Source organism: Austrofundulus limnaeus, unplaced genomic scaffold (assembly GCF_001266775.1).
Source record: "Austrofundulus limnaeus strain Quisiro unplaced genomic scaffold, Austrofundulus_limnaeus-1.0 Scaffold88, whole genome shotgun sequence".
Taxonomy (NCBI): Eukaryota; Metazoa; Chordata; class Actinopteri; order Cyprinodontiformes; family Rivulidae; genus Austrofundulus; species Austrofundulus limnaeus.
In genome coordinates, this window is record NW_013952490.1 from 561,768 (window position 1) to 584,016 (window position 22,249).

The 22,249-nt window shown below is 37.7% G+C and overlaps 2 protein-coding genes across 4 annotated transcripts in view; both read right to left on the reverse strand.

Moving 5' to 3' along the window:
- Positions 1–4,655: 4,655 nt before the first annotated feature.
- On the reverse strand, positions 4,656–13,577 carry ppp2r2aa (protein phosphatase 2, regulatory subunit B, alpha a). 3 transcript variants are annotated; one of them, XM_014012066.1, is made up of 10 exons: positions 13,212–13,573; positions 12,782–12,859; positions 11,600–11,697; positions 11,220–11,385; positions 11,010–11,122; positions 10,566–10,743; positions 9,115–9,279; positions 8,737–8,906; positions 8,534–8,625; positions 4,656–8,252 (listed from the first exon to the last, which is right to left on the reverse strand). In XM_014012066.1, exons 1-10 carry the CDS (start codon positions 13,216–13,218, stop codon positions 7,973–7,975), a joined length of 1,347 nt encoding a protein of 448 aa, XP_013867520.1. In that variant the 5' UTR covers positions 13,219–13,573; the 3' UTR covers positions 4,656–7,972. The 3 variants fall into 3 exon arrangements, with proteins under 3 accessions (XP_013867520.1, XP_013867522.1, XP_013867521.1); XM_014012068.1 differs by having other exon boundaries at positions 8,159–8,252; positions 8,534–8,642; positions 13,212–13,575; XM_014012067.1 differs by lacking the exon at positions 4,656–8,252 and having other exon boundaries at positions 8,260–8,642; positions 13,212–13,577.
- A 7,200-nt stretch (positions 13,578–20,777) lies between these two features.
- Positions 20,778–22,249, reverse strand: part of vps33a (VPS33A core subunit of CORVET and HOPS complexes) — a gene marked incomplete in the record, with an annotated part of 5,389 nt that continues 3,917 nt past the window's right edge. Inside the window, 2 exon segments of the mRNA XM_014012069.1 lie at positions 20,778–21,182; positions 22,026–22,194. Of these exon segments, the coding sequence (XP_013867523.1) occupies positions 20,989–21,182; positions 22,026–22,194 (363 nt within the window).

Here is a 22,249-nt window from a genome sequence, read left to right on the forward strand (position 1 = left end):
AGGAGCAGCGATGGACTTCTCCAAGAAATACATCTTTAAAAGTCTTTTTCCCTTCTTTTCTTAAATGTAAATAAGAACAGAAGAAATAAAAGTGGTGGTGGAGTCGCTCTACTTGTTAATAAAGAAATAAAATGTAAAATNATATAAAATCAAACATTTATCAAACGTTCACGAAGATTTTCAAAGTTAAATCTCTTAATAAAACCTAAAAACCCAAAAATATTCTTTAGTTTGTTCAGAGACAAACTGTTGTAAAAACACACGGCTGATTTTAGTGATTTAAAAAACATTTTATTTTGACAGAGCTTCATTCAGAACTGTAACCTGATGGATGAAGTGCAGAAAAACTCAATGTTTTCAACTATTACTGATTTGTGAAACTAAAAACAAGCTCAATAAGCACGTTAGGGTTGTGTTTTTCCCAGCTCCCCTGAAGGCATCACGCTCACCTGTGTGCCTGTCACCTGACTGCGCCTTCTCCCTGACCCTGCTCGGCTCCTGTAGCTGTGAAGGCCACGGTTTGTTTGCTGTTTTTATCAACATTTTAAAGATGCTTTTACTTTGAAAGGAGAAACAAAGGCCTTCACGCGCCGGACCTCGTTAAACAAACACGGATTTAAGGTTTCCCGGTGGTTTCTGCTCCTTTATGTTTATGTTTATCACATCACGTCCTGCCTGCCTGCTCCTGCTTCCATTCGGCCTCCCTCCCTCCCTTCCATCACCTCCTCCTCACCTCCTCCTGAGCGGGGCTCGGCTCCGGGAACAGGTCCTCCCCGTCCTCCACCTCGTGGAAGTCGGTGAGCTCCGGCGGAGGCTCCCGGGCTGCTGCGTCCGTCATGTCGGCGTCCTTCCTGCGGGCTGAGAGCGACGGGAGGCGGCGAGCAGTCAGAGAAGTGACGGGAAGAGGAGCGGGAGTCAGGAGGTTCTCCTGCTCCGTCATGTGACGTCCTGCTGGGAACCAGAGAGCAGCGGGACGAGCAGGAGGTCTCACTCTGCTCCAAAATCCTACAACATTCCTGAAAACAAAGTAACTGACCGAGGTGGTCTAAAAGTGGTACAACAGGGACAGAACACATTAAACTTACTGTTACTGACTGATTTTAGTGTCGGTAAATATTATTCTTGAAACTTGAAGCAGAGTGAGACCTCCTTCTTATTCTGCTCCCTGAGTTGAGTTGAGTTGATTATTTCCAAATATTTCATTTTTTTTAAATTAACAAACTAAACAGTAATAAAAATAATAAAATGCATTAATCTCCTCAGATTGAATTAAGTTTGTAGATGCTGTTTAACTTAGATATTAAATTTTTTAATGCCAGTTTTCATTCAGATATCCATCTTTACTAGATTACTCAGATATAACACATGATCACTTTAGTGATTTTAATATGTTTGTAGTCAGGTCAAAGGTCAACAGAGAAGTGTTTACATTCAGTAGGAAGACTTTATTCTAAGTAAAATCAGTTCAGTTAAAACCTGGTTGTAATAAGAACAAAGAGCTAATAAGCATCACTATTTAAAAAACCATGAAAATGTTTTAATTTAGACTGTTTTTCATCGTCTATTATATTTAACAAGCTTTACAACATTGCTCGTTTAAAAAGCTATAATTTTATTCATGCTTTTCGTTTTAATGAAAAAATATTATAAGTTGTGTATATCGATCACCTGAATCAAACATTGAGCTATTTAGTGATAGAATCATGAACATCCTTGCAGAGAGTTGTAACAAAACAGTCATTTTGTGTGGTGACTTTAACATTGATCTGGGTAACAAAACTGACTCAAATAAAATTGGTACATTTATAAACTCAATGCACAGTTTAAATATTTATCCACTAACATCGAAACCTACCAGAATCACAACTCACAGTTCAACAATAATTGACCAAATTTTTACAAATGTAACAAATGGAGAAGAGTTGGGTGGTATTTTGACATCTGATGTAAGTGATCACTTACCAGTTTTCATGATTTTTAAAAATGATCAAAAGTAGTTACAATCAAGAAAAAAAAAACAATAAACACATCAAAGAAAGTGTTGGATAAATTAAAAGATGATCTAAATAAACAAAACTGGAAGATGTGTTTGTTGATGATGTGAACAAAGCACAATGTTTTCATGAACACTTTAGAAGATCTGAATGAAAAGCACTGTGTCCAAAACAATTATACAAAGAAAAATACTGTTGACAAGCCATGGATGACAAAAGGGTTGAGAAATGCTTGCAAAAAAAAAAAGAATCTTTTACATTCATGCTTCTTGAAATTAAAAACAAAAGAATCAGAAGAGACATACAAAAAGTATAAAAACAAGTTAGTATGGATTATGAGAAAACACAAGAAAGAATATTACAGTGATTTATTAGATAAAAGTAAAAGTGATATGAAGGCAACATGGAGAGTAGTGTTTTAAAAAATAAAACAAAATCAAGCATTTCACAATAATTTGTTGGAGGATGACAGTGTAATTTATGATCAAAATGAAATTGTAAATAGATTTAATACAGTAATTGTTTTGTGAATGTTGGCCCAAGTCTTGCAGCTAAAATACCAAAAGTTGATAATAATGTAAGTCATACAATAATGAGTTGTACTAACAGTATTTGTCTTAAGGAAACTGACAAAGAAGAAATAATGAATATTGTAACAAATCTAGCAAAAAACAATCAAAAGACTGGTTGGATATGAAGTTTATAAAGGAAATAATGGGTTATGTCATTGAACCATTTACATATATTTGTAATCTATCACTGTCAACGGGAATAGTTCCAGACAACAAGAAAATAGCCAAAGTAATCCCTCTCTACAAGAGTGATGAGAAACATGTTTACAAACTATAGACCAATATCATTACTACCACAGTTTTCAAAAATTTTGGAAAGGTTGTTTGTCACCAGATTAGATCAGTTCATCGATAAACAAAATATTTTAAGAAAAAATCAGTATGGTTTTAGAGCTAATAACTCAACATCAATGGCTCCCATGCACTTAATTGAACACATAAGAACAGCCGTTGATCAAAAACAATACTGTCAGTGCTTTTGTTGATTTAAAAAGAGCATTTGATACCAGTGACCATAGTATCCTCCTGGAGAAATTAACAAATATAAGAGGTCCAGCATTACAGTGGATATCAAGTTATTTAACCAATAGGAAACAGTTTGTACAAATTAATGATGTAAGATCAGAACTTTGTAATATTGTATTTGGGGTTCCACAGGGTTCTATATTGGGACCAAAGTTGTTTCTCCTATATATTAATGACTTGGTAAATGTATCAGGGTTGTTTAAATGTGTTTTATTTGCTGACGACACCACATTTTTTTGCTTGAGTAATAACATAGAACAGATGTTGTAAATGATGGAAATAGAATTTGTAAAAGTACAAAATTGTTTTAAACATAATATCATTAAATTTAGATAAAACAAACGATATTTAGTAATACAAAGAAACCAAGTGATGTTCCATTTAGAGTAGAGGGTGTAGAGATCCGTAGAGTAAATGAGGTGAAGTTTTTTGGTGTCATCATTGACAAAAAACTGACATGGACCTCATATAAATTACTTAAGAACAAAAATGGCAAAATCTATTGCAGTATTGTATAAAGCGAAGGAGTTACTTAATGATAAAGCACTATTTACACTAATGTAATAATTGTTCCACATTTGATTTATTATGTAGAAGTCTGGGGAAATGCATATAAAACCACTACTAATCCTATTTTTATTTTATAAAAAAGAGCCATAGGAATTATCACAAAAAAGCATAACTATCACCCATCTAATATATTGTTTCATCAAAGTTGTTAAAATTTCATGAGTTGGTTGAGTATAACATTCTGTAAGTTATGTATAAGGCTCATAGAAATGTTGCCGTCAAACATCCAATCACATTTTGTTAAGAGGGAAAGCTGCTATAATTTGAAGGGATTAAATGTTTGTTAAACCAAAAATCAAAACAAACTTAAAAAGGACAGATGCACTTCTGTAAAAGGTATGATTATGGAATAATCTGGAGGATGACTGTAAAAGCATTGGATCAGTGAATTTCTTTAAGAAAACAAAGAAAAATTGTTAAAGAAATATGAAATTGTTTAATCTGTATTAGTTACTGTTTGAGGAATTGAAATTTTTGTTTTGTTTTATCGTAGTTTAAAATATTTTTTAATTAAAAAAGGGGCAGATATATGAATTTTTTTCTTTTTCTGCTACCTTTCATTTTATTTTATTTGTATTGTTTTGTTGTGTGAAATGTTTGTTTTTTGATGAAATGAATAAATGAATTGAATTTAATGAACATATAACACAATGCTTATTAAATGTCTGCAAAGCAATGTTAAGGGTATGTATAAAATATGATGGGCATTCTAAATTTTGATAGTCTTAAATTATATGGGTTCATGGACTTCAGGGATAATATAATTCTGGTCACCACTGGCTCTCATCACTCACTCATCAAATAAGTGCTGGTTTGCACGTACTGACAACTAATTTTGAGAAAAGGGTGCTTCCTTAAGAAGTCATTTTTACAGATTAGTATGAGTCTTAAATGTATTTTGAGTAGCTTATTTGAAAGAAAGGTATTAATCCAAAGGTTTTCTAGGTAGAAAGACAGCAACAAAAAATGACAATAAAAACATCCAACTCATAAATAAAAAATGGTTTTAAAACTTTATTAACTTTATCTAAATTTCTTCGACAACCATTGCTGCACAAAGTACACATATGTAGTAGTAATTCCTAAACAGATCAACATAAAAAAGGGAAACAAAGCTCACAAAATAAAAAAGTGCATTTTGTTTTTAACTCCTGTGATTTAACAGACACAAAAACTGAAAACTTATTCCATTTGCTGTACTCGCTTTATCCTGTTCAGGGTAAGAGAAGGAGCAGTCGCTGGGCAAGGTGCTGTATAGCGCTTAGATAAATATGTATTGAGAATAAAAGTATGATCTGCTTGTAAATTAGTTTTTGTTTCCAGTCCAGAAAAGCTCTTGAAAGTTTGAGGTCACACAGCAGCAGAAAATTCCCCTGAGCAGTCTCCTGTCTGTCACGTCAGAAAGTTTAAGAAAAGGACTTGATTATCTCTTTTTTAATTAATGTAAGAAAGGCAACGGGGTAATTGTGAACATTGCTGAAAGATGGCTAATGTATGACAATAAAACGGGGGGGGGGGGGGACAACTGAGAAAGTGTTTTTTTTTTCCTTTTTAAATTTAAACACCAGTTTTATTGCTCATCACGTCATTAAAAATACAAAATTTTTTGGATGTAGTACTATGCACTGTTATTTTTTTAAACTAGAATGTTCTCTTTTTAAAGGTTCATACATCTTGGACATGACACAAACAAAACTGATCCTCACACAGCCTCGCATCAGAAAATGATGGTCACACACACATACACACATGAAAGAAAAAGTAGAAAAGTATCTCATCACTAAAAGACACACCCCAGAACCCTGAGACTGAGACTTGACAGTAGATCAAACATCATAAAACTGAAACAGCTCGTTTTATTTACCAGTTGGGCCTCGTTTAAATGCCTTAACATTGATGAAGTGGAAAATTGTGCTATAATCGAACTGGTCTGAATACATCTTCATGGCAACACGTTTGGGCTTTTCTGAGAAAATTTGATGGCTCATTTCCATCTGGTGATCTTTTAAGACATGACAGTGAGCGAGGAGAGGCAACGACATGAAGTTAGCTTAAATAAACCGCATTTACAACGTTAACCTGCACAAAGTGCTTCTCCTTGTTATTAAAAAATACAAAATAAAAAAAACTGTAAAGAGAGAAAATATTTTGTTGTTCAAAAACCATCCCTTTGCTTAGTTAACAGAGCTGACGGGCTTCAAAAAGATGACATATAGATTCATCTTCATGAAAATGTTTCCTGACGTAGAGCACCTCGTCTTTCATGGACAACAAAAACTGTTCATTCAGCAAAACTATGGCACATTAAAAAAACACTGACCCAAACAAACTAAATCTGTCCCTGAACTCTCTAAATAATGGCAAAAATACAGTAATAGTGTTTAGCATTTCTGGAGTTATTAACACATGAAATACTTGTCTTTGGACAACTCATGTTAAAAATGATGCCACAAAACCTTTAGAACAAAAATATCCACCAGGAAAAAAAAAAAAACAATAAAATAAAACAGAAAGTCTTGAGATCTGACTTTCAAAACAACCTTCCACATACAACTACAGTGATTCGCCTCTATCACCTTAATTCTTACAAAAATAAATCAACTGTAGTGAATATTATTTTTTTAATAGGGTACAGTAGAAAACATCACATATATAAAAGGAAAAAGAAAACTAAACACAGATGTTAAAGCATAACAACATGCTTTGAAAAGGAAGCTGGCAGCAGCACTCAGTTCTGATGCCTCAGGCCACATCCTGGCCTTTCACATATTTGTCCTGAGCTTCAGAAGGCTGTGCACACGAGTGCAGCCAGACCAGAACACCTTCTCTGTTAGGACAGCTTTAAATAGGTTCAATGTGTAAGACCGGTTTCCTTTGGCATTGATTGCCACCCGTTTAACACCCAGAATGACACCTGAGAAATCTAACTCGCTTCCAGTGTTGGACTTCACATTTACTGCTTTCCATCCGCTAGTCAGTGACCGAGTGAGTTCACTGCAAGTCGGAATACGCTCCGTTACTGTTCTAAAACAAATAGGTTCGTTGTGACTTGAAAAGCCCTTTAGGCACGTGCATTCGTTTGACTTTTCAGAGCCTTTAAGATTTTATGAAATAAGACATAAAATTAGCGTATCCTGTGAAATCTTTATCACACACAAGCCTAAAAAGTAAAAATTTAAAAAGGGACACAGCTAAACTTTTTTTAGGAGTTCAAAAGCTGCAGTACACCCGACAGCAGAGAGGCTCCGGTGGAGACGTAACTCTCTGTCATGAGTGTTTTTATAAACTGACGGCTGTCGCATCGCGAGGATGAGGTCGGTCCGAATCCTAGTTTAACAAGCTGAAAGATGGAGGAGGATGTTTACAGTTACAGTAGAACACGGTCAGAGATTTATGTTTAAAACCACAGATAATGAGTTCAGTCCTGAGTGTACAGCAAGCATGTGTGTGTGTGTGTGTGTGTGTGTGTGTGTGTGTGTGTGTGTGTGTAACCTTTAGGTAGAAGTGGCTCATGTTTTTGACAGAATAACAAAACTGGCATCTTGTCTGAAAAAGGTCAAACGTTGGAATAATTGCGTATTCAACTATGCAACAACTAAACCTGACGTATGCAAAGGCAACATGAAGTTTACAACAATAAGTAAACTTCTAGTGAAGTAACTTACAGCAGACAGATGAGTACTAAACACTGGCTGCTCTGAAGTTAAAAAAAATTAATAAATAAAAAAATCTAAGTGGTATTCGCACACTGGATACAAACATTAGTAGTAATGCCAGTTTAACAAGATTTTCAGAGAATGAGAGTTGATAAAACATCATTTTAGTCCTTTAAGATGAGCAGGGAAACAAAAGCTGAGAGTACTTGGCAACTTGTCAGTTTGAACGAAACTGAAGTGTCGACAACTTGTATTTAAAGTCTCAGGTTGGCACGAGAACAAAAAACATGACATTAAAACATAAAAACAGTAGGAGGAATATCCTATTTATACTTGAAAAATATAACAGGTACAAAAACCTAACCGGTAGCTGTTAACAACATGGCACAAACAAATGATCAAAGTAATATTTCGCTTTGCTTTGGGATGTAGTGGAGGTGCAAATGGAAGCTCAGTGAATGGAGTGATCCTGAAGGAAGAAACCAATGCTGCAAACTAACATGTTTGGAGAGACCATCACTTATAATTTACTCAAAAAGATGTTCTGAATGAAGATTTGGGAATTTGGTAAAAAAAAAAAAAAAAGGAAAAGAAGAACTATTGTTTTTCTTTGAGCGCAACGAGGCTAAAAACTGATCTGAGTGGTTACCAAAAGCTAGTTCACCTTATCCTGGAATATGTACAGATTGTTGGTGGTTGCCACTGCAATGATGTTGTCCAGAGGATGCCAAGCGGTGTGGAGGATCTTCTTGCTAAAGTCCAGACTGTCCACGCTGATCTCGTCCTTTTTGCGCTTCCCACCCGTGCTCACTTTGCGAGGCTTCAGGACGGAGCGAGGCTTGCTGTTCTCCCGCGACGCCTCGAAGGTCACGTCGTGTCGGTAGCCTCTGTCGAACATCCTGAAGAAGTTGTTGTAGGAGCCCGTCATCACAACACTGTGGAAAACACAGCATGTGTGTGAGCAGAGGCTTGAAAATTTAGAATCTCTAAATTTTATTTAAGGAAACGTTCCCACAAACAAGTAGAGTTATGTTCAACCTCGTAAAAAATTCTGATTTCGGTCATTTTGTGTCTGCAGTGAATGTAAGTTAGTCGTGTGTCTTCCCAAAATGTTGTGTTGGTTATTTTCACTTCATGCTAGAGTTCAGATTCTTACAGCCCGAGGTAAACTTTAATGTTTGTAGAACTAATGCAAAAGCAAATATGAAGAGCTCACCTGTCATTTCCATTCCAGCAGCACTCAAACTTGTCAAAAATGCAGTCGTTTTCATAAAGAGAACACAACTTACTCCTGAGATATTCATGTACCTGTTATAAAAAAAAAACTTATACAATTAAAGCAAAGACAAAATTAACTTCATTAGAGTCTTGCTTTTAATATATAATTTGTGGCACACTGAGACCAGTGTTATTACAGACCTGATACGTTTCTACTGGCTGTGTTTCCATGTGGAGATCCCAGATTTTGACAGACAGATAGTCCCGCGTCATCATGTAGCGTCCGCTGTGGCTGAACTTCACATCAGAGATGGAGGAGATGATTTCAGAAAAGAAAGAACGGTTATTTGGATCTTCTGGCTCCTCGAACACTTAAAGAAATAAAGAAACAGGTGCGTGCTATTAGCTCACTTCTGCAGCAAACACACACAGAGAGAGGCAGCAGAAACAAATCATTTACACACATCCAACCAAGTTTGCCTATTAAATTTTAAAATACATCTTTTCAAATCTTTTGTATCCTTGGGAACACGATCAGTTGAGTAAATGTTAGGCTGCCAACAACTAAAACACACTTACATTTGGCATGTACGTCGCACAGTGCTGACGCCCTCATGTCACACAGGCGGATGGTCCCCTTACTGCTGCTGTAGACAAAAGTGTTGCACTGATGGGGGTGAAACTCCGCCGCTGTAATTACTTCTGTCAGCTCCTCCATATTTGCTGGTTTGATGTCTACAATATCTGGAGAACTTGGGTTAAGACGAATAAAGATGCTGAGCAGAACACAGGCAGGAAGATGGAAGAGTGAGGAAACTATGAGGAAAATCTTAGATACTGTACATTCTGGAGAAGCTAAAATCTTTTAGTTTGGCGACATCTTGTGGTGGTTTTAAAGTATGACATATATATATATATACATATATATATATTTTACTTGGAAGCACATGTGAGATCAAATTTCTGTAATAAAAGTGAATGGATTTTTGGAAAGACACTACTAATAACATATTGTGGAAGCATTTGTGTCACTGATATGAGCAGCTGCTGAGATACTTGCATATACAGAAACAGGACGTGATGACAAAGAAGCATCTCTGTATGTGAACAGAGTATTACTACAACAGCTAACACAGATGTAGAGAAGACTCTGATTGTTTATTTAGATTATCTTGTGTCACTATCAGAGAGAGAAGAGATAAAATAATATTGTTTCAATAAACAAAGATCAAAGAGTTCCCATTTGATGTCACTTCCTGTTTCTCTTTTTAATACCTTTCACAATCCAAATGAAAGTATACCAAGTTATGTGACAAAATAGGTAAAATCCTGTGTTATGGCAAGTTTCTCAAATATAAAAAATGTTTTCTTTGACATTTCGTATTTGAAGGAAAATCTTTAAGGCAAAGTTCACGCTTGAGGCAAAAGTGACTCCCATCATGCAGTTTAAAGCTTGAACTCCACTCGTCTTTAGCTATACCGAAGTCCAATCACTTTGTCTTTTTACACTTTCTATATTTGTCCTGGATGAACTTACACCAACATATGCTGCTAACATCGATACACCAACACGCTGGAGCGTATCAATACTAGCATGATGTGATCGATCCTTGAGTTTGTTTCTACTTTCAGTACGTCACCACATTTCATTCTTCACCCGACTGAGCAGGAAGCTGCAAGATCAAACGTAAACATTGGATGAAACAACAGATAATTTAGTCACTGACTGCAACTTCTGAATCAAGTCGCACACGCTAACATGTAGCATCTGTATTTACTAACAGTGACGTCACGTCTTCTTCTGTGCTTCAGCACTGTGGACTGTTCACACTGGAGTCTGATGAAGGTCGAATTTAAATCACAACCACATAAAAGAAAAAAGTATCCGAGTAAAAAATAAAAATAAAAACCAGAAGTGAGCTTTAAAATCTTCAGTGTGAACCTGGCCTTTAAAAACAAAAATATAATCCATTTTTAATAATACTATATGTTATTTAAATTTATTTAATAATTAGACAAGAAAAGGATACTAAAGCTGCGATCGGTGATCTCCAAATGCCAAAGATTAACACGCAGGTCATCTGCAGACAGGTAGGTCTCATGATCACTGTTGACTGATATGGAGTTGATATGGTAGGTGTGGGCGTTGGCAAACACTCGCCTGGGACTGGCCTCCACCATCAGATCCATGGGCCTGAACACCGGTACCTGAGGAACCCAGTGGACAGAGTGTCAGGAGAAAAACAGCTGTAGAGCTCATAGACCATTACCTGAAATGCTTTGATTATTTTGATTTAAACTAAAGTTTTAAAGAGGCAGAGTCAAAATCTTGAAAGAGACAATTCTCACTACATTTGTTTTTCAGTAAAGACATGCTTCCTAAATTAATGACAATTCAACACAGGTCTTTTTAAGACAAATTAAAACATTACTGGGATATTGCTAAACATTATTTTTCTTTTAAATATACCCACCCGTAGAGTTGTGACAGTGTTGGGATCTCTGTAACGCCCGTCTTCTTCCTTTAAATTGTAGCCCTCTGGTCTCTTGTCACGCTCGCTGATCTTCCACAGCTTAATAGTTTTGTCTGCCGGTGAGACAGAGCAGAGTTCAGCCATTTTTGATGAGAGAAAAGTACAAGTTCAGTTCCCAGCGCAGCCGCTGGAGTCCCGTGGTTTACTAACCATTCGTAGACAAAAGGAACTGCGCTGCATTCTTCTGAGGTAACCATCGGATTTTGTTGATCTTCTCCTCGATCTCGAGACTCTTCAGGTAGTCGAACTCGGGCTCGTGGCTCTGGAAGGTGCTGTAAACGTTGTACTCTCCTCTGCACTGAGGTTGATTCTTACTCTAAACAAAAACAGACCTTAGATCACACTAATGCTTATGTGGACCTGTGACAAAATTATGTTTGGCAGTTCAGAAAATTTGGCTCAGTTTTATTCAGCCGCTAAGTGGGTGAAAGGTTTAACAGAATAAATGAAGTTAGAAACGCATCATCTTTGAAAAGCTCGTAATATCTGCACACATTTAGTCAGATGCATCGTCTCAGTAACTCACACACCTCCGGCTCCTGCTGAAAGATGACAACACGGCCCCCCTTGTCCCCAGTGGCGAGCAGCTCCCCAGAGTGATTGAATTCGACCGTTGATATGATGTCAGCTGCCGACACAATATCACAATTAAATAAAACCAACCAAAAGACATGTTTTGTGCAACCTAATTAGGAAATTGTCTTAATTGAAGATGTAATATATGTGTGTGTGCACTGGTTTAACATTTTGTTCATTTAAATTACTCGATAAAAAATTTTTTTGCTAAAACTTTATGAAAGACGGACAGCAATGAGGCACTACAGCAAGGCTAGACAACTGGTGCCACATCTGGCCTGTTGGTGAGCTCAGTCTGGCCCACAAAACTAGATTTTAAAATCAGAAAAAATTAAAATCCTCAAAGAAACATTGAACAACTTAGAAATGACAAAAACGTCCTCGTGAGAGGTGATCCATGACAGGGCAATACAACAGAGACCTGTCAACGGGTTCATTTAGGAAAACTCCAGAGCTGCTGGGTTTTGATAGCTGTGAACTCCTGAGCAGTTTAGTTGAACGGTCCTGAACAACAGTGATCCAACAAAGTAAAACTCAAGTGTATGTTGATTACGCCTTGCAGACACAATCTACAGTACGTCTGTAACTATTCAACGCATCTGTCAAAGACAATCGTCCTCAACAACTCTGACGATACAATCTCCATTTACAGAGAGGCACTATTCTGAGCTGGCTCCAGTCCAAACAGCACACATGTGCCTGATACGACCCGACTCCACACAATCTGTTGAATAAAGCACATCGAGGACTACTTCACTGCGTGCAGCTTATGAATAATGGACTTGGACTGTTAGAGTAAGCTCTGATTTGTTCCTGTTCTCGGGGCAAAGCTTACTGTAAACAACTCCTCAGACTTTTACGCTTCTACGTGTCAGCTATGTACTGTGTAAACACAATTCAGTACTCTTTTGTTGTGGTTTCACATTTAGTGTGCTGAGTGAACATATAGAAAACACCAAGCCAAGGATTTAAAAAGATCCAAACAGTTCAAAGCAAGCAAACAAGACTGAACAAACTCATTTATCCTGTGTGTAAACTAAATGCTGCTTTAGAGAGATGCTTTGATTATATGTAAACATCACCTAAGTGCTTAAAATATATGATGTGATTTAATGAGGCTACATTTAATAACTCACCTTCAGCTACATCATCATCCATGGCTCCTTTGACTTGAGAGAAACACCACTGCACATCACTGCTCCCTCCACCGGGTCCTGCAACACAAACAAACCAAAGTTGTTTCTCTTCACCGTCAACTTCTCATTAGCCGGAAGCTAACTCGACTCAAACAGAGTTAGCCTCCAGGAAACAAAAAGAAGGCAGGGTTTGACTTTACACAAACTGCACATTGTATTTGAGGGAATAAACTGTGAGATGGAAGGAGTTAAATTTGTCTGCCACACGCTCATTTCAGCCTGAGAGATTTGATTTCTGTCGTTTCTCCTAGCTTGCTAACTAGCCTGCTCTGCTTCACCACAGAGGGTGATAAAAACAAAAACGTCTCTGTGCAAAAACATGACAATTAAGAATAGCTTTTCCAGGTTTCTGGTGGCACTCTGATTTTACCTGCCATGATGATGATGGCGAGGAGCTCAGACCGTGCTCTGTGTTGCAGAAGTTTCGGGCCCTGGACTGGATCAGTCCGTGCTGACCTGCTGGGTCGGGTTGGTTCTGTCCGAAGGAGAGCAGCGACGAGCAGGGGTAATGAAGATGGGTGTGCGCTGTTTGTAAGTAACTCCCGACAGTCCTCAAACACCGGCTGATTTTACGACCGCAAAATGATTTTCATTTGAAGAAAACGACTACAACCTTCACGACTGGTTTGCAGACTTTGCACCCTACTTTGAGATTTCCCTTGCATCTGCCTCCGCTCGCGTTACACTTTCAAAATGGCGCCGCGCGGGCGGGGTTGAACAGGAGAGGAGACGGTGCTCCGGGACATTTAGCATAAACAGTCAGTGAATAAATTTAGCTTTTAACTAGAGGATAACACCTAAATATATATTTAGTTCAATATGTTTTAAATTCACGGTAAGAAAAAAAGAAAGAAAGAAACGGAGACGTCCTTACTTAAAGGATGCAACACATACATCCCGCCCATGCGGACGTTTCAGTGAATAAAATCGAACAAACTCGCACTCATTTGTAACAAGTCAGAAAACTTATAACTAAGATTTTTTTAATTTGGTTATATGCACTTAGACTAAACGAAGTTATTATTAATTCAATAATTATTTAGGTATTTATGATATTTCTTATGCTTTTATTGTATGGAGCATAAAGTTAGGTGTGATTGCCTTGAAATGTACACAAATCAATTTTCCCAATAACTAAATTTAAATATGAAAAAATGAATATGCAAATAATACTCTGAACTGTTTTAAAATCAAGCACGGAAATTATTGTCAGGTAATGAAAGCCACACAGTTTAGTTTTCAGCACAAATTATGTTTTCCTCTTGAATCATGTAAAATTATTGCAAAATAGAATGCACACATTATGCATTTTATCCATATAAGATTAGCCAAAATAGCACAGACAAACTACAGATGCACTGAGTGCAGTGGTGGGCAGCACTAATCTAAAAATTAGTTCCACTAGCTTTAAAACACTAACTCAAATATTTAGGCCCCCTAATTCTAAAACACTAACACACTGAAAATTTGATCAAAAGCTAATTCTAAAGCACTAAAATAACCCAATCATCCTATGAACATTCTTCAACAGACAACATGAGTCACATATTGCCATGTTGCTCTCTTAAGTCTTATCATTGACATTCCAGTCTTATTTGGATTCATATATTGTCAATATATTGTCACCTAGTGCAATTGTTCCCAACCTTTTTAGACTTGTGTACCCCTGAGCCATTTTGTCATACCGCTAGTACCCCCCTCAGTCAAAAATAATGATGATTCTTCAAAACCATAATGTACCACAACTGATTATTAAATGAAAATTATTTAAGCCCCTAGAACATTTAATTCTCGGGCATTATATTTTTTTCAACTCAAATTAAACATAAAGATAAAAATGTTGCCTTGAATGTGAATAAGTAATTAAACAAATAAACCAGGTAATAGCAGGTGAAGGAAGCAGCAGCGTCCAAAATACATCAAACACCCCAAATGAGCAAATTCTGTGAGATTCCACATTTTATACTGGATTCCATTTTGTGTTAATTGCATGATTCTGTCTGCAATTTCTGCATTGCTGAAATCATAGGGCCCTACATTTCTCAGTCCTATCTTTACATTTTTTACAGCTCTGGGAAATTTTTCCACATACCCCCTGTAATATGCTTGTATACCCCAGGGGGTAGATGTACCCCTGGTTGAGAATCACTGCTTTAGACAGTGTCAAGGGTTAAATGAACTGTCCAAGGTCCTGAAAGTGCTGAAATGTTTCAGGACTTTAGACAGTGTGAAGGGTTGAAGGAACTGTTCAAGGTCCTGAAAGTACTGAAATGTTTCAGGGCTTTAGACAGCCTGAAGGGTTGAAGGAACTGTCCAAGGTCCTGAAAGTACTTGAATGTTTCAGGGCTTTAGACAGTGTCAAGGGCTGAAGGAACTGTCCCTGGTCCTGAAAATACTGAAATGTTTCAGGACCTCAAACAGTGTGAAGGGCTGAAGGAACTGTCCAAGGTCATGAAAGTGCTGAAATGTTTCAGGACTTTAGACGGTGTCAAGGGCTGAATGAACTGTCCAAAGTCCTGAAAATACTGAAATGTTTCGGGACTTTAGACAGTGTGAAGTGTTGCAGGAACTGCCCAAGGTCCTGAAAGTACTGAAATGTTTCAGGGCTTTAGACAGTGTGAAGGGCTGAAGGAACTGTCCAAGGTCATGAAAGTGCTGAAATGTTTCAGGACTTTAGACAGTGTCAAGGGCTGAAGGAACTGTCCAAGGTCCTGAAAATACTGAAATGTTTCAGGACTTTAGACAGTGTGAAGGATTGAAGGAACTGTCCAAAGTCCTGAAAGTACTGAAATGTTTCAGGACCTCAAACAGTGTGAAGGGCTAAAGGAACTGTCCAAGGCAGGGCTCTAGAGTGTGACCAATTTGGTCACAAATGCGACCTGATTTCCTAATAGTGCGACTAAAAAAATGCCCAGTCGCACTGGTGCGACCAGTCGTTCGAGGGGGAGCGGTCGCCCGGTGAATTTTTTTTCCATGTTCCATAAAAAAATAATCCAGCAGTATAAATGGTCGCCCACCGACAGTCTCCATCTCTCCTAATAACACTGCGCTCTGCTCGCGGACTCCGCTCCACACCTCCCGAGCACACACGTTTGTTGTTCTATCCTCATGGGGACTTTGCATTGACTTCCATTCATTTCCCCGTCAATTCTACAGCCAACCATAACCTCCCAGGGTAGGCTACACACCTGACCCAAAGACCCAAACCCTAACCTCGCCAGGCTGTGTGTAGGCTACCAGGGAAATGGTCAATAATTGTACCCATCATGAAGCAAAAACCTGTACACACACACACACACACACACACATAGCGAAACAACCGGAGTTTTTGTTTACCCAGATTGGAGTCTGAAAAACAGTTCTTTCTTGTTAGCTGGAGATGAAAACAAGATGGGGATGGTTGCTCGCTCGTCCATCTTGTTAATGCAGGGTCTACTTTGTGAGTGCAGCAGATCATTTCAGCAGCGTGAGGAAGCTCACCTGTATGGCAGGCCACTTTTGCACTTAATCGACTTCACCACAGTTACATTCCAAGTATCTGAAATWGGTTCTTCTGGGTCTCAGGAGGATAAGGCCAGACATATTAGATATTTAAGTGAAATAATATAATAAAAGATTCAACTAATGCTAATGAAATTGCAGACTCGTATGTGTTATTATTTTTAAAAAATCTGCACAACCTTTTAATAAATATCAGTAATATTTCTGTTATTAATCAATATTCTCTGTTCATCATTCTGGTTTATCCAAGGCCAAAGACCCATAAGGCCAAACCACAGGAGTTGTCCATTTGAGGGGCATGTGTCTAAAATAAATTTAACCATGAAATGTTTAAGATGTTTCAGCCCTTAAACATTTGCACTTAGAATTTTATAGAGTCACTTTAAATACTTTTCAGTAATTTATAGGTCTTGTACAATTCTGGTTCAAATAAAGAACTTCATGTTTACTAGATTGTTAACTAATTATTTTTGAGTTAATATTGCCTTAATGAACAGTGAAAAAAAACTGTAAAACTCTGATGTTAAATGCGACGTGTGGTGAAAATTTGGGTGAGCCTAAGAAAAAATGTTTGGTGCACCGGTGCAACCAGTGCAAAAAGTCTAGAGCCCTGCAATGTCCTGAAAGTGCTGAAATGTTTCAGGACCTCAAACAGTGTGAGGGTTGAAGGAACTGTCCAAGGTCCTGAAAATACTGAAATGGTTCAGGGCTTTAGAAAGTGTGAAGGGCTGAAGGAACTGTCCAAGGTCCTGAAAATACTGAAATGTTTCAGGACTTTAGACCAGTGGTTCCCAAACTTTTTAGACCTGAGCCATTCTGTCATACCACTAGTACCCCTACAGTCAAATGTAATGACAATTCTCCAAAACTATAACGTACTACAACTGATTATTAAATGATTTTTTTATTTAACCCCCGAGAATGTTTAATTAATTACAGGCATTTTATTTTTTTCAACTCAAATTACACAAAGATAAAATTTTTACCTTGAAAATGAATAAGTAATTAAAAAAAATATACCAGGTAATGGCAGGTGCAGAAAACAGCAGCGTCCAAAATACACAAGAAACTCACCCAAATGAGCAAATTCTGTGAGATTCCACATTTTATACTGATTCCATTTTGTGTTAGTTCCATGATTCCGTCTGGAATTTCCGCATTGCATAAATCATAAGGTCCTACATATCCTACATCTCAGTGCTATTTTTATTTATGTTTTTACATACCTGGGAAAATTTTCCACTTACCCCCTATAATATGCTCGTGTACCGCAAAGGGTACATGTACCCTTGGTTGGGAAACACCGACCTAGTGGACAAGGGACACACATATGAACAAAATGTGCATCAGCTTTCACCATCAGCTGTTAACATTAACATTGATCAATAACATTTGTAGACCTCAGTTAGTGCTTCTAAATTTAGCAAGTGCTAATCCACTAATTTTTAAATTTAGCAAAAGCCCTAAAGCACTAATCAGGAAACAAGTTCCCCTTATTAGTCATTTAGTGTTTTAGGGGAACTGTGCCCACCACTGATTGTGTTCAGGTTTCTGGTATTCCTGTTTTCAATCAAACATTAGATGCTCACTCGTCTGTTTTCCCTACATTTTCAGAGTAATTATGAAAGAAAATACACAAATCATCCCTCAAGGAAAAAATACTGTCTTCTGAGCAACAGAAACATTGACTACAATGATTATGATTATGCTAAGCTGAATTAAAAAAGACATTTTGATGAGAAATGGGAGCTTTAGCAGCAGGAACACAGTAAATTTGAGCTGCCATGAACTTCCTGAAGTTCGATACACCTGCCAGATATGATTTCTTTAATAGTTCCCTGAAAATCCCTAAAGTTATTTGCATTTATGAAAATCATGGCTGACAAAGAGACTAAAACCAATCAAGCTCTTTGGGTCCAAGTGGTGCACAAAGACCTTTTACCCATTTTATTTCTCAAAAGAAAACAATTTAAAAAGAATCGCCACGTTTGTGTTTTGGTTGGTCGTTCTCAGAATATCACAGGTGAAACAAATTTAAGTAAAAATAAGTAATTTCCTTCAAACCATCAAAACTGGTCCACATGGACATTACTGAGTCACCAGAACCAGCTCATTTTTCAAATGTAGCCACTTTAATAATAAAATATATATTTTAGAAACTTGATTTTTCTATTCAGAACAGACAGGATGATCACTGTAAATAAATGTTTACATTCTATTTGAAATGGGACATAACTTTTTTCATAAAAACCAACAAACTAAACCAGTTGTGTAAGTAGATGTATGGTCTCCAAGCCGCATCAGAACCACAAGTTCCTCTCATCTATAGCAGGCTGAGAAGTATTAATTATCAATAATAGGGATTCATACATGGATTTACAACTAAATCTTTTTAATAAAAAAGAACATGGTAAAAAACTGGTAATATTTACCTGAAATATAATTAAAATCAGACTTCCTTTTAGTCTGTTTAGTGGTGCACTGAAGCCAATTGTTTTTCTGCTTTATCAAAATACCAATAACAAGTTTCTATATTTACAAGTTTGGAGGAAAGAAATCAATACACATTAAAACAAGCATTTAATGCTTTTATCCATTGAAAAAAATGCAGCATTTATCTGCTATAACCATAAAAAAGGGACATTTTAATGCACATAATCTCAAATACACATTTCAACATCAAATACATTTATATTCTAAAAATATTTGGAACCACTGCAGAATGCAAAACACGGAAAATCAAATAAAGAAAATCCTCTTGACAATCTGTTGTTTTAAAGGAACTGCATTAAAAGTAAATCCTCCCAAACAAAGGTCCGCCAGATCAGCTTCAGCTTCAGGTTGAGTCATCCAAGAACAAGCTCATTCTTTGGATTTCTACTTTCCCACCATAAAGTAAGTGGTCCACCGGGCGAGCAGCAAGGCACCGAACACCACCGTGTAGCTGAAGAGAACAAATTTAAGGACTTCCTTGAATGTCCGGAGGAAACGGATAAACAAGGGTTCCATTTCCACGAGCTCAATGTTCTCACCTCGAACCATTCTAAAAAAAAAAACAAAAACAACAACAAAAGAAAAAAACCCAAACTGTCAGATTTCAGAGGGAGAGAAAAAATTTTTTTATATAAAAATATTGCACAAAACAAAACTACAAACATTAATAGAAACATCCAGTGAGTTTATTCAATGTGATTGTTACTAAATAATTTTCTCATGACCTCAGGCTAGAAGCACTAAACTGATGTAAATAATTAATGCCTAAATTGCACTAAATGGGCCCTATTGATTGGCTGTTTGCTTTAGTCACAAACTACATGTAGAACATCTCTTTCAGACAGAAAAGATGCTGAAGTTGTCTCAAACTGAGCTTTCAGCAACACTGAATAATTAATATTTCAAGTGGTTATTTTGTTCAAGAAAGTCAGAGCTAAACTCATAAGAACTATTAAGGGGTAAAACATGTAGAAAAGTTTATTTGTGTAGCAGAAAAAAAACATAAAGATTCATACCTTGATGTTGTAGGAGGAGGGCAGGAGCTGATCAGAGGGTGGACTCCTCTTCTTGCAGCCAGGAAGTTCAGGTTAGTGTGTGGCGGCGTCGAGCGTTTCCGAGGCTACGATGCAGAGGAGGAGGAGTCACAACAAGCATAAAAACTGATCACAAGGATCTAAATCTGCTGGGATTGACCTGATGGCAGTTTGAGTCCTCAGTGCACCTGCTCCTCGAACAAACACAAATGCAAGATTTTGCCAATCAAAAACAAAACGAACAAAAACAAAAACTGCTTAAAAAAGCTGCTAAAATTTGCAGCTATTCAACACGAAGGAACAAGAGTCCTCCAAAAACATCCCTCAGCAGGACGTGTTTGGTTTACAGTGTGAGGCAAGAGGAAGGTATTGACTGATGCTGAGATCAAACACCCTCCCGCAGCACAGTTATCCTCTACCGGAACATGAAGCAAATGGCCTCCTAATCAAATCAGTGTCCTGCTCTGTCAAATCAGGGGCCGCCACGGCCCCAGCTCTCCAGACAGCACGGGGCTATTATCGGCTGATCGGGAGGCCTGTTACTGCGCTAATTGCTTCTTGGGAGAGCTGGATCGCTGCTGACGGATGCACTGCCTCTGAATAAAAAAAAAGATGGGGGAAAAAAAGCCAGTCACATGACTGGTAACACAAAAGTAATTGAAGTTGACTGACATTTCATTTGTTTGCTTCTAACCTCAGCTTAAAGGCTCTGTCACACTATAATGTTTTAGACAACTTCTGCCAACTTATTTTGTTATGACTACTCATATCAGCAATATATTTTTCCAATTGTTAACATTATAGTATGTATAAGTCTTAAATTGGCTTCCAGCAGATTTTTCTAAATTCCAAAATAAAATTAAATTCTTAGACATTTTTAAGTCGTGTGGAACAGAGGAAAGTCTGGAAAAGTTTGAAAAATGCAAGTGCATCTTTAATCGTGTGATTAAACATCCCATAAATACATATGTACAGTGTTTAGTTGGCCAACAGCTGACAGACAAAAAAAAAAAAAAGATTATTAACATGCGGTGTGGTCGAAGGTGGCAAAATGCAGCAAACTGATCAGGGGTGGATTCAGATGTGGGTCTGACGAGGCCAGCGGTCTGTGCGGGTGTCTCAGGGCAGCTGAGACTCAGGCCGATCCATGAGGGATTTGATCCAGGTGGTGCCGTTGATGAGCTTGGTCGTGGCCACGACGTACTCCATCCCGCTGTCCTCCATCTGAGAGAGGAAACGGAGAGCGGCTATTTCTGCGTACGTCACTCCTCCGAGGAAGAAAACCAGCGTCGTTCGATTCTCCCCCTGTTGTCCTGTAATGCATCAAGAGATAAAAGTTAAACCTGGGGAAAAAAACTGTCTGTCTTCTAAGACCCATCTGTTAATAAGCGAATCAATCTGCACCTTCTCCCAGGTTTAAACTGTTATTATCACTTCCCCACATCAGTGTGAGGCAGGCTTGTAGCCACTAGTCCCATTTTTAACGCCCAAACATGCAGCTGTAATTAGCTCATTTTAAATGGTGTTTAATTAGATTTATTATCCACATCTAACCACTCCTAAAATAAATCAACCACAAACATCTGAGGGAAAAATGCCGGCTGTCGCTCCCAAATCAAACTGTGTTTGTATTCAGTCTTTACTTGAACACAGACAGAGCAAACAGACTGAAGCTCTGAGCTGTCAAATCTGCTGCTGCTCTCCTGCTTTGTGTCTTCACAGAATAAAAGCCTGCGTCTTATCTGCACACGACAAGCAGGCGGCTGTGTTCGTTCTGCAACAAGCAGCGGGACAAACGGACAACAGGTCCGGCAGCTGGGATTAGTGTGTCAGTGTGATAAGAAAAAGATTCAATGGTGGGGTTTCGGTGTCAAAGAGGCCGTTTGCATTTTTATTTGAGGTACATCTCCACTGTAACTTTTGTAGGAAACAGAGTTTAAAACATTAAGACATTAAAATATGGATCTGAAAATAATTAATTCTCTAGAAAATGAATAATCTTTTCTATTCTGATCGTTAGGCTAGACCTGTAGCTTATACAATAAGACCAGTTTGTAGTTTATTTGCGATCCGTCTAATTGCTTCTTTTACATTTATGCCCACAAATCTCGATTATTAAAAAAAAAAAAAAAAAAAAAAAGAGTAGTGGTCCGTACGTTTTTTATGAAGGCCAGATGGAAGTGTCTGTCTCTCCTCAAAGTGCGGTCCCGGGAGCATCTTCAGCACCTCCTCGATGCTTCGCCACCCGGGCCTCGCCAACACCTGGGTCAGTCGGATGCTGAGCGGAGCGTAGCCGCTGTACACGTACGAGATGTCGTTTGGGTTCTAGGAAGATTTAAGACAAACGGAAAGGTCCAGTCCATCCTCAAAACTGCACGCG